The sequence below is a fragment of the Ambystoma mexicanum genome, chromosome 6q (genome assembly GCF_040938575.1).
Source record: "Ambystoma mexicanum isolate Mex_15411 chromosome 6q, UKY_AmexF1_1, whole genome shotgun sequence".
Classification (NCBI taxonomy): domain Eukaryota; kingdom Metazoa; phylum Chordata; class Amphibia; order Caudata; family Ambystomatidae; genus Ambystoma; species Ambystoma mexicanum.
The window spans coordinates 1,342,817,763-1,342,835,638 of record NC_090937.1 but is presented as its reverse complement, the minus strand read 5'-3'; the positions used below and the strand labels follow the sequence as shown (position 1 = coordinate 1,342,835,638).

Genomic DNA, 17,876 nt, shown 5'->3' with positions numbered 1-17,876 from the left:
TTTACCGGTGCCGTTATCCCCTTACCGCCTACCTCGTATTGACCCCCACTGTTCCAGAAGGCTGCTATCACATTACATTTGCAAGCCAAATGTAAAAAAGGATCCCAGAGAGTGACCGTTCCTCTGACAAGCCTCTGAAGCATCTGGGTAAAATGTATGCAGTAGCACAGGGGTATAATTTATCTGATGTATATACTTGAAGTGCAACAATCTGAAGCGACTCTTTATAGAGATGTAACTGGTCTGAGCACAACAGTATCTCCATACATCTGGTATAGGTTGTTGCAGTGAACCCTCCCAAACTGCAGTCTCTGACCAGCCACTGGATTTGTCCTGAAATCTCATATATATTTATCCATTTATCCCCATGATTTCATGCAGCAATTTGGAGGTTTGTAGCTGAGTGGGTTATGATTCAAAAAGCCCACTTATAGTATTCTGCATGCGGAAGTATTAAGAAATGTCCAACCCAGATTCAACCCCTAGGTCTTTGAACCTGTCCAAATTATGAATTATCAGGGAACAAGTAAGATATTTTGAACAAATTAAGCCTCCACATGCATTAAATGTAGAGCTTTTCACAGGTGCAGTACTGGGATATGAGTGATACAAAGATGTGGGGACTATAGCAGAGCTTCACCCATTTTATCCCCCAGCTTAACGCAGGATGAACAAGTACATGTCACCAAATCAACTACTCCAGCTCTGGCGTGTGTACCCCTCAGGATAGCTGCCCTAAGTGGTGAAGGTGCTGCTATTGCTCTCTCAATCTGGGCATGTGTCCATCAGGGTTAGGTGAGTACCAGTAGGAAAGAAAATGTACTTGCCGCCGGGCTCCAGATAAGATTTTGAGATGGGAGAACTTTAAACTTTGAGAGTAAATGTGATTTCAAAGGACTAAAAATGAGTTGTGTCCTCCATAAGTGAGTAAAACTTATGTGAGAATCCAGCTGACTCATCCTAAGAGTTAAAACAGTATGGAAATCATTATGCGGCAGCAGCCCACCTCATGACAGAAAAGCAGGTTTCTCTTAGAATTAACTTATACAGCACAAGGTGCAGTAGCACACACACCCTCTTGCAAATGGAACAGATGAGCACGAACACTCTGAGCTTCCCCATCACACATAAAATAGGTTCAAGAGGAGAATAAACATTTTATCTTTTCGGTCACAAAGAACAGGTCATCCTGAGTAGAAGCCAATCAGGCTTCCCTCACACAAACAGAAAAGGCAAACCAGGGCAACAGCAATGCAAGCTTCCAGCATGTAGACCAGGTGGAGTGGAATGGGGCAAGTTATGCAAGGGTAGAAGATACCCACATAGATAAGGAATGTGTCATTAGAGCAGGTGCAACAAGGGATTCAGGTGTGGACACTCCTCTCCTAATATAGAAAAGGGATGCCATGGACCGCGATAGATCATTCATTCCTCACATCTAACAGAAATGTCATGGGTCTCAACAGTACAAGATTACAACAGAGAAGTCGATCACAGCAGTAGTCACAGAGAAGAAACTGCATGGGATGGAGCAGTGCAAGCACACCTACGCTGAACAGGTAAATTAAGTGTGTCAGAAAAGCAAGCTACACTCGCAATGAATGGAAACAGTATGGGCTTAGCAGTCCGAATTCCCCTCACACAGAACTTTCCCAGCAGGGGCTAAGTGATCCAAGCTCTCCTCACAAACCAGGAATAGCATGGCATCAGTGGGAGCACTACCCACATATAACATGAACAGTTAATTGCCTTTGCAGTGCAAGCACCTCACAGTTAGAACTAATGTAGCATTGATAGCGACACGTTAAAATATGAATGCCATCTGCTTCCAAAATCAGATAAACTACAAACAAATGCAATTTAGTAAACTATAATGAAATGGAATTCAAACTTAGAACTACAAATGCTTTGTGTACCAATTCCTGGCCACTACAGCCAGTTAACCCAGGCTCTTTTACCAGACCAGATAAACTCTGTCAGGACACTTTTCAGGCACTTAAAAAAAGCATTTGGTGGGGTCAGTGGAATATGCAGAAAGAGACAGAGTAATTCCAGAAGTAGAAGCATTATAATAAGGGTGATTCATCCGTATACTAACAATGACACATTGTTCCAATGAAGGACAGCATTCTGGACCTCATTGATCACCTTACTTTAGTTCTCCTGCCTGTATCTCGGGTTGCCTGGCCAGTACCACTGGAAGGTACCTAGTTTTCATAGGATGCCACTAGAATCCCAAATCAATGGGTCACTGCATAGCTTGATCTGTTAGTGGGAAAAGGACCAACTTTGTGGTACTGATCCGAAGGCCAGAGCATCGGCCAAATTCTGCGATATCCCGCATAACCGAACCCACATTGTCCCTCGCATGTTTAATAAAAAGTATCATGTTGTCTGCATAAAGTGAGATGACTAGTTTGTGCGCGTACAATTGAATACCTCGGTGTATATGATGCTCCCTAATTATAATTGATAGTGGTTCTATGGTAAGTCTAAACAACAAGGGGGGGTGGGCATCCCTGTCTTGTGCGATGCCCCATAAGAAATCTCTCAGCGAGGCAGTCATTAACAAGTATTCTAGCCTTTGGGCACATGTATAACAGCAACACAATGGAAAGGAAAAGATCCCCCACCGCTATCCTGCAAAGCACTGACATCATGAAAGCCTTCTCAGCGTCTAGAAGGCCTGCGACCCCTGGCAGCTCTGAATCAAAGACCTGCATAAGACTGAATACTACGTCGACCATATGATGAGGACCTACTGGGTATGAAACCGGGCTAGTAGGCTAGTGCACCTCTAGCCCAGTGGTCGAAGTGTACGAAAACAAGTAGTGGACCTATGTTCCCTACTGGCCTGCCCCCGCTCCTCACAAATCCCATTGCCACGCCCCCTCCCACTCACAATTCAAACCCACAAACACATGCGACTGCTGTTTAAGGCAACATTCAGTTGGCAACGTCTTCCTACACTTTTATTTTAATACAAACCCATTCAGGGATGGTTTATTTTTCAAATAAAAGTATAGGAAAAGTATGCCTTAATTAAGAAGAGTAGAGGAGCACCGCTCCCAACAGATTCCGCCCACTTCAACCACTGCTCTAGCCATGTATGGTGCTAAACTACTGGCCGAAAGCTTAACCAGGATTTTATTATCCATAATAATGAGCGAAATCGACATAGAAGCAGAGCAGTTCAACAGGTCCTTAGCTGGCTTCAAAAGCAGGGTAATCACTGCCTCCCTTGTAGAGTGTGGCAGTTGTCCACTATCTATCGTGTGCTAGTATACCTTCAGAAGATGGGGTGCCAAGGACTCGGCTTAGGCATTATAAATGTCTACCGAAAGACCATCTGGTCCAGGGGATTTCCCTCCTGGTAGTTCTGTTATTGCGGAGCAGATCTCCCGTACCTCTGTTTAATCTGAATAGAACCAGTACAGGGAAACTCTATCTAAATATTGATCATTTTGTTGTGTTGACATCCCAGACAGTGAGGTATAGATCTGGGCATGATATTTCACAAATTCAGAAAAACAATCACGGTCTGAAGTATGCACTTTCCCAACTGTGTCCCTCAGAGAGTACATACTTGTTTTAGGCCTCTCAGCCTGAGCTACCCATGCCAATGTTTTCCTTGGTCTGTGAGCCACCCCATAATGTCTAGCATTCACCTGTCTACTGAAGAATTTAGTCTCCCTCATAACAATCTCCCTGAATCGTGGCAATGCTGCAAGTAGAGCAGCTTGTGTCGCCAGATCATCAGACTTCGTTACATCACCCTACAGACGTCTAAGTGAATTTTCCAGACCCTCCTGTTCACATCTAATGGTCCAGAGTATACCAGATTCCTTAGATATGCATGTCACTCTAATCACACACGTAAATTCTTCCCACAACACTGCATGTGCACCCTCCCCATTAGAGCCTCCTCCCTGCAATATCAACATCAGCGGAACACTGCCGGAGGTATTCACACACTCTGGCCCCAGTACATCAATGCAAATTCAAGGAGACTCCTGGATCCCAACAGCAGTGCTCTGCTTGGAGGCCCAAGGCAACCCCTTTGTTCCTGTGGACTCTCCCCAGGGGATCATTAGTTTCTGGTCAAAAGACTCCTCCAGCCCTCCCGCACGGATCCCATCTGCAGGGACCTCACACGCAGCCACACTCATGGCTGAGGATCCAGCTCACTATGCTGGCAGTCGTGAAAGAGGAGCCCTGTGGCAAGACTTTGGCCCCTCCAGAATCATAGACAGGGGAGTGAACAAAGAAATGGCCAAAGCTTTTCCCGTGTACAATGGTTGTGGGCTGGAGTTTGACCCCCAGGCAGACATCTCGACAGGCTAGAATCTCTTCTGATCTCACCTGTCCCCAGCCGCCTGCTGTGGATCAATGCGGGGAAGAGCAAAGCAGAAACGGCCCATCACCAGGCTGGCGTGATCCTGGTGCAACGAGCCTGCAGCGCCTCTCCGCTCTCAGGATGCAATGGCCTTTACTCTTTCAGCAGACAGCAGTCCAGCTGCACCCAGGCTCCAGGATGGTATGTACCTAGTTCCCAGGGGTGTAGTTAAGGTATACCCCCTTTCAGGTGTCAAAAAGGTGTCAAATAAAAGGATTAAAGCCCAGGATATCTTGAGGATTGTGGGAGAGCTCATTTACAGGTGCCCATCTTGGTTGGGGGTCACAAGAAACCCATATTAAGTGGGCTATAGTTAACCAGCTGTCATGCAAACCATACCATTTCAGATGAAAAACTGCTAAAGCTACCAGTATGCGCTTCTCATGATGCCACATGATGTGCCAAATGACATGCATGCACCCACAGTTGCCACACGGCATGAGGAACAGACAAGAGCTTAAGAAAAAGAGCAGTACCCCAGTTATAGTCACGTTTTATTTGATTTAAAGAACACCACAAAGTAAATCTCAAATGGAATGTAAATATTATTTTCAAGTGCTGAATATCCCTGTTAATGAGAACTACGTGAGATGACAATTGAAGTTCAGCGTGGAGGCAGAGTTGAGGTTGCCTTACTAATCATAACTGACAAATGTGTGTAGTTTTGTTGTTTTGTGATGATGCAATAGTGCTTCTACAACATATGTTGCCAGATATTCATTTTGGGGGTAGATAGGTTGGTGGACTGGGTGGAGGAGTTATTTGCAGCTGGGCAGCCAGACATGAAGGATGTGATTCCCACAATCAAGGCACAAAAAACGCACCTTTGCCCCACTATTATGGATAACAGTGGCTTAGAAACCACTCTAAATATGGCCACCACGTTTACCTACTCGCACTGCCTAACCGAGATGCCTGGAGTGTCACTGAACAGCACTGAGCACTGTGATTGGCCTCTCCCCACAGCAAATGCCTAGTCCCGGCTGAGTCGTGAGGCAAAGTCGGGTTCGGATCAAAGGCCCGGGTTTAAGGCCCCTGTCGTTCCCTGTCTGCCTGAGGCTGCTGTGGATGCCACTTCGACATCGAGTCACTGCCTGAAAGTATTTGCCCCCACATCACTGCTGCCAGGTATGATGTGTAAGCCCTCCTTCTCCCTCGTTACACCAGAGGTAAGATACTTGAAATACCCCGATCTACCTCGGTGTCCTTTATGGTGACACGCGCTACCCTCTTTGCTGCCTTCCCTCCTCCGAACCCTCACACGCTCTGATTTGCTTTTCATCACCCATTAGCACATTGCCAAAACCTACTTCCTTCCTACCCCCTCTTTAACCTTTCCCGGCCCAGTCCAGCTCCATCCGCCACCACCATTCCACCCATGACTTGTTCTCTACCTGAAGACCTGCTGAGTCCATCTGGGTGTCTCAATGTAACCCATTGTGCAATACCAACACACTTCACCTCGGGCCTACGAGCTCAAATACCTCACCTCTCAGGATCTGGCTATGCTCCCTCCATCAGCCACTCACCTCTCTCCCTCACCAATGACTTTGCCTGCTTGCAAATATGTTCTGCACAATCTTTGCCTACTGTAACCATGATGATGCCTGCAACCTAAATGTTGTCAACGACTTGCCTGCTTGCAAATGTGTTCCATGCAATGTGTGCCTACGGTTACCTATGATGTTGCCTGCAACCTAGATGTTGCCAACAACTTTGCCTGCTTGCAAATGAGTTCCATGCAATCTGTGCCTACTGTAACCTATGATGATGCCTGCAACCCAGAGGTTGTGCCCTGCTTCATTGAAATTACATTACCCACTATAGCTGCTGTTTTATATACTACTTAGCATGCCATGCCTTACATACCCGCCTTTTACCCCCACAACCTCATGGACATCCAATTCACCTTTGTGCACGCTGTGGCCACTGTAGTGTACAACATTAATCACAACACTGACCGTTGTATTACTGTTCCTGCCCCAAATGGATTTCTTGAACCTGCCTTACCCCTAGCCCCCTGTTGACTTCCCCCTGTTGACCTTGCCATTCCAAATTACACTTCTCTTCAACCCACCACCAACCACTCTCCCAACAACTTCAGACTCACAAGAACACCCAGCCTACCCACCTTTCTTCCTTCCTCAAGGATCACTGCATCCCCACCTCAATCTGGTAACATCACGTACACTATTTTAGCCCCCTGCACCCTCCCCAGGGCTACCAGACCTCAACTGAATAAGTGCCCCTATGCTACAAAACAGCAAAAGAACCCTTTCTAACCAGTCCTCCTCACCAATCACACACCCCAAACCCTCACACTACCGGCCCGCAGCTGCTAAATACCCTGTACACAATGCACCTTTTCATGGCTCAACCAGACTATACAGGCTTTGCTCCAGGTTCCAGAGCCTGCACTGCCAACTAGAGACCAAACCCTCTTCCACCCTCAGCTCCCCTCTGGAACTCCATATCCCCTGCCTAGGCCCAGTCTGATTACACAGACTCTGCTCCAGAATCCCCAATTCTCCCCTCCTCCAAGAAACGAAACACAACTGGCCCAAAAGCCCCAACTTTCTCCCCCCCAGCACTTTTGCCATCCCTCCCCCCTTCGCCTGCTCACACCCTCCCCACACCCTCTCCCCCGAAAACCTTCACTTGTGTGCTGATCAATGCAGGCTCCATCTGCGCTCATGCATTCAATATCCACAACCTCTTACAAGCAAACAATCTAGATCTACTAGCCGTATCTGAGACCTGGCTACATGAAGCAGCCGGACTCCTCCTCACTCTCGCCTTACCCATCGGATACCCCATCCTATGAGTGGACCACAAAGACAGCCTCGCAGAGCAGTTGCCTTCATCTACAAATCCTCCCTCCCCATTAGAGACTCCTCCCTGCAATATCAACCAGGCTATGAAATCCTACTGGCCAAACTTAAATCTTCCACCCAAGCCATCATCAGTATACTTCTCCTCTACCGCCAATCTTCGCACACCAGAACGCCAGAAATCGGCACCCCTCCTCATCACCCCACTCCTCAAACCCAATACCAAATTAATTATTTTAGGAGATTTCAAGCTAGGCTATAAAGACCCCACCGACCACAAGGCCTCGGCCCTTGCAGCCACCCTTGAAGAGATGAACTTCAACCAACTGGTCCTCTCGCCCACCCACGAAAAAGGAGGAAGACTTGATTGGATACTCCCTTGCAACACTCCCCTCCAAGTATCCTCCACTATACCCCTTACTTGGTCAGATAATACCTTGATCTGATTCACTATTACCACCACCACCAACATCGCTCTTACTATCAGTGATCCTCCTCGCATCACTGCGAGACACACCCGTAAGCTCACAGTCGAGCTTCTGACCCCCTCCATCCTAACCTCCCTTAAACCTGCCCTGAGTAATTCCACCCCCAAAGTTATTTTAGCATCATACAACACTGCACTGTTCACAGCACTTGATGAACATGCTCTCCTAAAAACTGCCATTGCCATGGAGTAAACTACCACACCCATACCCACAAGCTAAGAGCCACCCAGGAAGGGGATGTGGGTGCATGAAGTAACACAAGCCTGCATGCCAAACATTCGCTGCTCCAGCACAGACATCCTGACCCCCACACACACAGGCCTGTTAGGGAGAATTCTCCAGAAGGGCTAATTTCCCTTACATACTGAGTCCCACAACAGCTTTGCTGGATTTGTAGGATTTATTTTTTTCACCTGGTAAGAGTGTGAGCCTGTTTTCCCACTCTTACATGTGTTTTGCTGTGTGTTTTACATTTTTGTGTTCATAGACTGTGGAGTCTCACCTACTCCATAGACATCATCATTTTACTGTGTGTCACACAGCACCTTTAGTGCAGTGACACAGGGTTGTATTTTTCAGACTTCCCACTTTAAACTCCATTTTCTGGGACTGACTACTGTCTCCCGGAACATGTAAAGTTGCTATTGACTTTATTAGTCTTTTTAAATCTACAGACCCAGTACAAACTATCTTCAATAGAGTACTGGAAAGGGTTAATAGTTTCCCCTTTTTGTCTGTCTCTCATGGAACATTATTTTGTTCCCCTTTCTTTAAGACTTGGCTGGTGGCAGTGGTATCTACCATTTTATTCCTACCGCGGACTATGAAAATAGCCTTGGTTCTGTTTTAGGCTATGTTAGTAGCCTCAAACTTTAATCCGCTGGACCACATTTAATTGTATTTGGTTCTGGCTGGGTTTATTCACCATTTCTTTTTGTAAAGGTCTTTCGCGTGTTTTATTCTACGCACCAAACCAGGGATGGTTCCTTTGTTCGCTGTCCTTTAGCGGGCTTCTGCACCAAAGCCCTCCTTAGGTGCCTGAGAGTCTGGGTGGACAGGATGTGAGGGAGGGGTTTTAGGCCCCCTGCAGAGGGTCTCCTTGGAGACCCAAGTTGCACTCTTGTTTGATTGGCTAGTTGACTGTCCTGCCAGGACAGCCACCCTGCTGTGTGATTGACAGCCAGGATGTGTGAATGGGGGAAAACCGAATAAAAAGCAGGTCTCTGGGACTTGGAAGGCAGAGTCGCCACTGGATCGAGAGAACCGAAGCGAAGCTTATCTTTCCCTCCCTTTTTAAAATTGCTGGCGTGCCATTTTGCTCACACTTCATTTTGAGCTTAACTTGTCCAGAATTCATTGGGTAATGATGGTGTAAATAAATGTATATTCTTTTACTCATAAACCTTGAGTCAGTGTTTGCTTGAACCATAGCAATTGCTGTCCTTTGTGTAACTTCTGATACTGCTCACTTTACTCTTGAGATAAGTCTAGCTGCTCAGCCATCGCTACCACTTTGTGTAGTACAGGCTTGTACCAAAGGTGAATTTTGTACTTACACTTGTAGTCTTAATTGTATGTGGTGTTCCGAAAGGGTACTGCACATGATTCTGCCTAACAAGGCCAAAGGCTAACTGGCAATGTGTCATACACTCATTGCTGCAACCATCCCCATGATGCTGGACCCAAATGCAACCACCCCTGATCAACCATGCCCATCTGTCCAAATGTGTAGGGTCCCACTTTGTACCATAGCAAAAGTGCATTGCATGCCAACACATGTGGGGGAACCATATCTGACAACATTTCCTATGTCCTCTACGGGCACACATGTATCACCCGAGGCATCTGAGGAAGACAAAGGGGCAGGCCCATCTCGGAGGGTGCATCGAGGCCCACAAGGTCTGACACCACCACCACGCAAAGGCACAGACAGCCTATGCCAAGGTGGATGTCCCACTGTGAGACAATGCAACCCAGCAGGGCCAGGCCGACACCCACCCCAGAGCCCACCGGAACCACTACAAAGCCCACTTCCACAGTTGGAGGGTCTTACACGTAGGCCACACCTCCAGGTCGGGTGACTGTGGAAACACAGGGGGACACCAGCCTGCTGTCACCACATGCAGAAGGGCCACAGACCCCTTTACGCCTTCACCGCCGGCACCGTAACCCAAAAATGAAAGCTCTCATTGCTGTCAGTGTAGTCCAACAACCGAAAGCCCTCATCGCCAGCAGAGTGCTCACTCCCCAGAAAAGTCTTGCTGCCAAAAACGTACTCACACCCCATCCTATGACTACCCTGACCACATCCCCAGACCACTGCACAGTCCCCCTCTCATACGGCACACACCAAAAAGCAGCACAGTGCTGCAGAGGCTTGATGAGATGGAGCGGAGACCGAGAGATGGAGGCGATAGGGCACATGCACTCCGAACACTTGCATGCCATACAGGACAGCATTCAAGGAGCCACCTGCAGGATTGTCCGTCCCATCGCAAAGAACCGGGCCGAGACAACTGCCAGTATGGCCACCATGACACTATATGCCCAGAGGGTCAGGGAGATGACCAAACATTTCTCTGCACTGGCAGAGGCCATCGCCAGAGCGTGGAGGTGCAACGCCAACAGACCCAATGGCCAGGTTCCATCCCTTCCACTTCTACCAATACGACAGAGGAGTCACAGCAGGGCACACCGAGGCATCAGTCACAGCGCCTTCAGCACCCAAGATCTCCTGCAGCTGGCAGGGGGGAAAAGATGCCACAGTTGCAATGAACACTGAGACAATAATTGGCATGAATGGCTATGCTTGGGAGTTGGTGGTGGGTGGTGGAAGGGGGATAGTGGGCTGGGGAGTTGGTGGTGGGAGGTGGGAGAAGGGATAGTGTGATGGTGAGTTGGTGGTGGGAGGGGGATAGTGGGCTGCAGAGTTGGTGCTGGGAGGTGGGATGGGGAATAGTGTGCTGGGGAGTTGATGGTGGGAGGTGGGTGTGGGATAGTGTGCTGGGGAGTTGGCGGTGGGGGGTTGGAGAGGGATAGTGTGCTTGCAAGTTGATGGTGGGAGGTGGAAGGGGCAGAGTGTGCTGGGGAGTTGGTGGTTGGAGGTATGAGGGGGAGAGTGTGCTGGGAAGTTGGTGGTCGGAGGGGGGATAGTTAGGGCACTTTGTAACTTTAAAACCGTTAAACTTCATCAATGTGTGGATATTCCTGATTGTGTCATTTTCATGTTCAGTGATAGAGGTGAGCGCCACACAGTAGTGCATGGCTTGTGCCATGTGGAAGTGTCAGAAGAAATGGTCTATCAGTCCCTGGCGGGCGAATCTCCCATCCCTCACGTTCTCTCTGGCACTGCATCCTCATCCTCTGGGGGTGGCATGTCCACTTCAGAAGGTAGCGGAATATTCCTCTTCCAGCAGATATTGTTCAGCATGGCACATACAAGCACAATTTAACCCCCTTTCTCTGGAATGTACATCGGGCTCCACCGGTACTGTTGTGGCAACGGAAACATGCTTTTAGGAGGCTGAAGGTATGCTCGATGCACACACAATTCCTGCTGTGAGTGCGGTTGTAGGCATTATCCTGCTGTGTTTGTGGATCATGCACAGGGGTCATTAGCCAGGGCAGGTCTGAGTATTTGGAATCACCTGCATAGGGGAGGCACAGGCATCAGTCACGGTGTAAGGTTTGGGGGTGGACCTACACAATATCAGGGCAATGGACATCTTGTTCAAACAAATAGGCCTTCATTTCAATTCATGTGTCGATTCTATGTCTGTGCATGCTGTGTCACTCTTGTCATGGATTGTTTCTGCTTCACATGCACCTTGTTCCCTTGCAGCACATGTTATGTAAGCTGTATGTCAGTGGCATGTGCAGCTGACATGGTGGATGTCATGTGGCAGTGTATTTCCACTGTGCATGTGGCATGCTCGGTTTCCCATGGGCCCTCCCTGAGCATCTGGCGCCACTGGATCGCCATTATGGGCTCGGCGCACATGGGTGCATGGCTGCAGTACGGACAGGTTTTTGTGTGAGGCAATGTGGTCATTTGTCAGCATTGCTTCGATAAGTGCATGTTGCATTGTGTTACCTGTAATCATGTTGTTGTTTATAGTTGCTTCTGTATGTGTAAATCAGCTTCTCCATGCAGGTAATTCTGACATGTGCATGCTCTGTGGCCTGTATTGTGACGTTGGTGCGGGAGATGGTTAAGTACGGATTTTACATGCCATCCTTTGTATAGTTACCCCCCCCCATTCGGGCATGTGCTTCACAGCGCATGTGTGGTGGCTTTTCTACTCACACACTCTGTTGTCCTCTGTGCCTCTCCATGTACCCTGGCAGTGGTACCCTGACAGTGTGCTGTTCCCTACGACCATGGCAGTGTGGGGGAAACAGGGTAGCAGGCACAGCAGTTGGTGGTGTACAGTTTGGTGTTGCAGGTCACCAGCACATCCAGGGAGTGGCAGTGCTTGTGGTTACCATACACTGCTTTGTGAACCTGGGGGCCACCAATGCGACATGGGTACAGTCCAGGGCAGCAATCACATTTGGCATTTGGGAAAAAGCATAGTACTGTGCCTACATGGCAATTACGTGGGCTGGGGTGGCAGGCAGTGAGATGTGGCATTGCACTTGCCGCAGAGGGCTTCAAGCACTTGGTCCAACACTGCACAGATTGTGGGCTATGCCATGCTGTGCATCATGGCCACTGAGTGCTGGCAGGTGCTAGTTCCAAGGCTTTGTAGGACAGACACTGGCTTCAGCAGTGGGGGCACTGCTGTTCGGATGTGGATCCTGCTCCCTATATTGTCTTGTATTGTGGTGAGAAGCTCTGTTATGGTGTCACTGTTGAGGCAGTAAAAGGTGATTAACTGGCTGTCGGTGAGGGTCCAGTGTGAGGCAGAGGTGTAGCAGGATTTTCTAACTAGCGGGGCCTGAAGCTAATGAAGTTGGGCCCACCACACTGACATTAACATGTGTAAATGCTCACACAGTGCTGCTGAGTGGGCATTTAGAGATTTTGAGTGGGCCTTGCCTGCTCAGGCCCTACCCTGTCTACGCCTCTTGGGTGAAGGCCTAACTCTGGGGATCGGTGCATGCCTTGCCTGGGGTCTCCTCCTCTACTCCCCAAGCCTCCCCTGTACTCCCTGTGCCCTGGCCTGGTTGTCCAGCCTCTCTACTTCCAGACGCAGTATGAGCAGCTGCCTGTCCCAGCTCACACTGGCTAGTGGCAGCATGGTGTTGGAAACAGTGTTTGGGGTAGGGATGTGCATTATGTTGCCTTCTGGGTGGATTGGGATCACCACAAATAGTTTCCCCACAAGATTTCCCACAAGGAAATCTCACAAGAACTTAAGAGGGGGCATAATAGCCAGTGAATCATGGTCTATTACAGCTACAGGTGTGGTGGGATCTAGCATAACCAAATCCTTGAAATTCAGTTACAATACCTTTAGTTAAGAGAAAGTTAAGCGAAAACAAATCAATGCAAAAAAAAAATTGTAATTCGGTAAGAGTGCAAAGCATGCCACATTGCTGATGTCATATGTAATGTCATCAGTGTCTTCCTGGGCTGTGCAATGGAGGGCTTAACGTTAGGGTGCCGTAGGTTCCAACACTTGCTGAACATTGGGGTTTTTGTTTCTTTAAACCATCACCTTAACGTGACTACAATTAAAGTTTTCAAGATTGTTGTTGCGTTGTACTGTTGCAACTTAACTGACCAATACAGTAAGTATCCACTCCCAATTGTTTTGAAAAGTTTCTTGAATTTCTATTGGTAGGGATTAAAGCTCCAAGTTACGTTTTCCATGCAAACACCTATGGCACATTTCAGTTTCACCGACACCAAAAACAGCTGATTAATTTAGCCTGTATGGCTGTGAAATACTGGCATTTAGTCCAACTAGAGATCCTTATTAGATTTGGTAAACATTTGTCAGCAAGAAACTAACAAGTGTGCAAAATAAAAAAACAAAGGAATCGATAAATGTCCTACCCTCGGACTACCTACAGACCCAACTAATTCGAATTGAGAAAAGTGAATCTCTGAAGGTTGGCTGAAAATTGTGTTCCTGGCTGTGCTAAAAGAATGTTTGAAATGACCATATAACCTGCCTATAGGGCACGTTCTGACCATGGGTAGTGGTAGTGCGCGTCCTAACATGGTGGATTTGGATTTTTTCAAGAATAAAATAATGAACACTGTGTCTCTGAATTTGCAAACCTGAACCGGGGTCTGTAAACCTGTGAGCAGGGGCCATGGAAATATCCTGATAAACTGAGAATGACATTTTGGTGCCCCTTGGACAGACCTGCATGACACATGTTTGAAAACATAACCTGCCTGATTTGATTATTATAGAACAGTCTCACTCTGGTGGAATTTATGGATGAGGGCAAATGAACATATTTCCCATAAGGAGCGTTTGCGCAACTGTAGTGCAAAAACCACTAATTCTAGATTGGTTTTGAACTCAGACGAGAAGTTGGAAAGTAGGTTCACTGTGCCTGAATCATGGCTGAAGGACATCCCATGGCACAGAATCTATAGGGCATGGTTGCAGACTATGCCCTCATAGGCTTTCTTTGAAGAAATGTTATGCACAGGGATTTGGGCAAAATGTCCTCCAGTTATGACTGGAGGTCATATCCTTTGGAGACTAGGGTTTGTTTATTTTGACCCAGAGTCGCCAGAAGCCATGGCGTGGGTGGAGCGTGCGTTATACTTCCGCCATAGATAATGCCCAGATAGCACTGTGGGTGATTTCAAATGATTGAAAATGGGAATATGTTCAGTGCTCAATACCTAACCGACCAAACTCAGTGTAGGTATGTTTATGATTGCAGGAGTATTGCTCTCAGCACAGTATCCACTGTCAGGGCAACCATCCATGCTTGGTGACGTCTGTGTTTGTTTTACATTGCTCGTTGAATGACTAGAGGCCATGTTCAGTGGCTGCTGTGTCTCTGTTCAGTGTGCTTTGGGCCCCAGTAACTGTGGTTGTGTTTGCATTGTCCAGTACTGAATACTATGTCCACTTGTCACAGAGGGCGGACCATGGGGGCTGGACACTCCCAGGGTGACTTGGCTCTCTGGTTATTCCACTGCATGTAATCTATCTGTTATTCCCTTTTTACTGACATGATTGCACCATCTCAGTTATTCCAATAAAAGGTATAATAACTTGGATTTTGTTCAGTTTTTCTAAAATGATGAAGCGCCTCTGTGAAATGTTCTACAGCCAAATCGTTTATTGTTACCTCGCTTCGTGGTCGAAATTCCTTGTTAAAGTGTTGAGAGGTGTGTTGTGGGTGACATTTAGTTCCTACTGGCTACTTGTGAAGCATTCAGGTGCTGGCAAGTGCTAATCACAGTCCGTTTTCCGGATAGCCACTGACTGACTATGTAATTCCCTCATTTAGGTTCACATTCATTTTGTGTTGATATTGTGAACACCTCTTTAGGAACTGTTTTTTGTGAACTGGACACTTTGTATGTTGGCAGCTTATTTCACAATTTCCTTTAGTATCCAGGTCATTGAAATCATTTCCAGATTGTAATAATGAGCAGAAAAGCAAAAGAAAAGACATCTTTAAATTATTATTTTATCTCAACTCTTTATTTCAGACACTCAAGGAAACATAAAGGATGTCGGGCGACATGGCAAAAGATAATGCCTCATCGCAGGATACTGTCTCTGTAAAGAGTGAATTCTCAACATCTTATCAGGAAAAGAACAGTCAAGAGAAAAACCTTAATTTCAACATTAGGAAAAACTATCCACAGAAAAGCTCTGAAGTTGTGAGCAGTCAGTATGGCATCAATATCTTTCTGGCTGGACTGTTCCTGATGTTTGCTGGCTCACTAAATATCAACAGACCAACAAAAAGGGACATTATGTGCTATTTGATCGTACTAATGCTTCTTCAGCTCCTCTGGATGCTCTGGTACATACTGATAAGTAAAAGACAGGCACAATACCACAATGAAAAGGATTTCCACGCAGGAGCACGCTGGATAAGATGTAAGCAATAATTACCACTTTTATAATAAGGGCATATTTATGAACATGTCACTATTGTTTGCAGATCAGAATCCTGGACGTGTGTTTTAAAGAATTATATGTTCAAGGTTTATAATCAGAGAGTGTACCTAGTGCAGGTAATTGAGTGTACCAAGCAAGATAGGTTAGCACACAATTGATGTTATGCTCTTAATTTTACAAGCAGTGCAGTGGATGCTCTAGAATGCAATGTCCCTGTTTGCAGTGATGGCCATGCCGGCCTTACTGCTGTTCCACTCAATAACATAGACTATAAATTAGCTGCTCCAGCTCATACGTTTTGTGGGCTTTCATCTGATTTTTAGGGTGTCCCAAGACCCCTTACTCCATTAATGGACAATCAACTGCCCCTAACCAAAAAATGCAACCCTGTAGGACTGGTGGGGGGCTGTCAATGTCTATTTACTCTAATTTACTTAATTTACTCTAAAACGCATTACATAACCTTTGATATAATTCTATTGTGTATGTTTGGCTAAAACAATGGGCAGCTGTATTTTACCATCATCAGTATTTTTGATCTCTGAGATTGCAGGAAACATACACACACCCACACATTTGGCACTCAGATATGTTATTTGACTGGTGTCGGTGGACAGATGTTGACTGTGTGCTTTCTTTCAAACACTGCAATACCTTTTTTGGCTTCTCCAGGTTCCCAATCCCTAGTTGTATTAAACAGATGGTTCATTTATTTTAGCTATAGTCGCCATTCTACACTCTGGTTTCTTTGCATTGGTCATGAAACCCCTCGACATGCAGTATCTAATTATGGACATCGCAAGTTGAGTTCCCCAGGGCACCATTTTCCTAATAGTGATGATGTCCTCAAGATATGCACAACTATCACATTGGAAGTGGTTTTGTGTATGTCTTTATTGTAGACATAAGTGAAATGTCATTCAGGATCGCACAATACACGATTTGCAGCTTTGGAAATCAAGACCACCCATTTTATCAAGACTGTGTAGGGGAGTGGGGTAGCAAAACTAACTAACCAATAGAAAGTATGATAATTCCGTTGGATGGATTTTTTTGTAATGGTTCAGGTATTTCTCCTCTGTATTGGATTTTGAATGTTCTCTCTGTATTTGGGTGATACATGGTATACATACGCATTTAGGGGTTCTAGTCTCTACAAAGCACAGGTAGATACTGTCAATGCCGTGCTGGTGATGCAGCTGTGGTGGCCTCTGACCTCAAGGCTACTCAAACCTTGCTGGCAGGTGCCTGTTTTGGGTTTCAGCGTTTTGTTTGATTTTCCCTTTTAAGGTACCTTTTGTGTTAGTAATTCTGTGGCTAGAGCAACAGACTACTCATGTCAATTGTGTTTTGTGAAACAAATTGATTGTCTAGCAAAGGGATCTGGAGAATGGGGAATAAGAAAGTAAATCTTAGCTGAGAATATGTCAGGTCACTTAGTAGCAGCATGGATGTTTTTCACAAACAAATTGATCAGACTCTTCGCGCTCATCGCCATGATGACTGTGTAATAAATAGAGGATCTGGATAAATTGTTCTATTTGTCCATCTGATTACTTTTTCTGAGGATGAGAAAGCAACGGATAAAGCATATCTGCAGGAACACATGCACATTTGGACATTTTACGTTTTACCTGCATTATTGGCTGGTGCTTTGATAATTTATGAAATAAGGAAGGCATTTACATTATGCCCCGGTGTAAATCCTAGGGTCTGGTATAATATAAAAGTGATGGGTGACTACCAAGTCCCCTTGATAAGTAATATACTGCAGTCAACATGAGGCACAAGAATGTTCACTAAATGTGCTCATCATATAGCTTGTCATCTTTTGCATATAAGATCTAATGGAAGACCTCAAAGTGGCGTCTGACTGGATATCACAGCCATTATTATGGCATAAATTAGAGCAATCGGGGGGGGGGGGGGCTATGCACTTTTATTACACTTCGTTAAATTATTCTACAACAACACTAGCGTAGCTGTGTTCCTATCTCAGGAAGGACATACAATCCTAACCTTTCTTACCAACATAGTGCTCAAGCAGTGGTACGTATTGGCTGTCACCCCTGCTATTTAACTTGTATGTCGCTGATATGATGCAGTG

At 46.3% G+C, this 17,876-nt stretch overlaps 1 protein-coding gene across 1 annotated transcript in view; it reads left to right on the top strand.

Annotated features, from left to right (window-relative positions):
• Positions 1-17,876, top strand: part of LOC138516660 (proton channel OTOP1-like) — a 682,031-nt gene that overhangs the window by 90,353 nt on the left and 573,802 nt on the right. The window contains exon 2 of the mRNA XM_069631959.1: positions 15,352-15,748. Within this exon, the coding sequence (XP_069488060.1) occupies positions 15,373-15,748 (376 nt within the window). The 5' untranslated portion in view covers positions 15,352-15,372. The remainder of the gene's footprint in view (positions 1-15,351; positions 15,749-17,876) is intronic.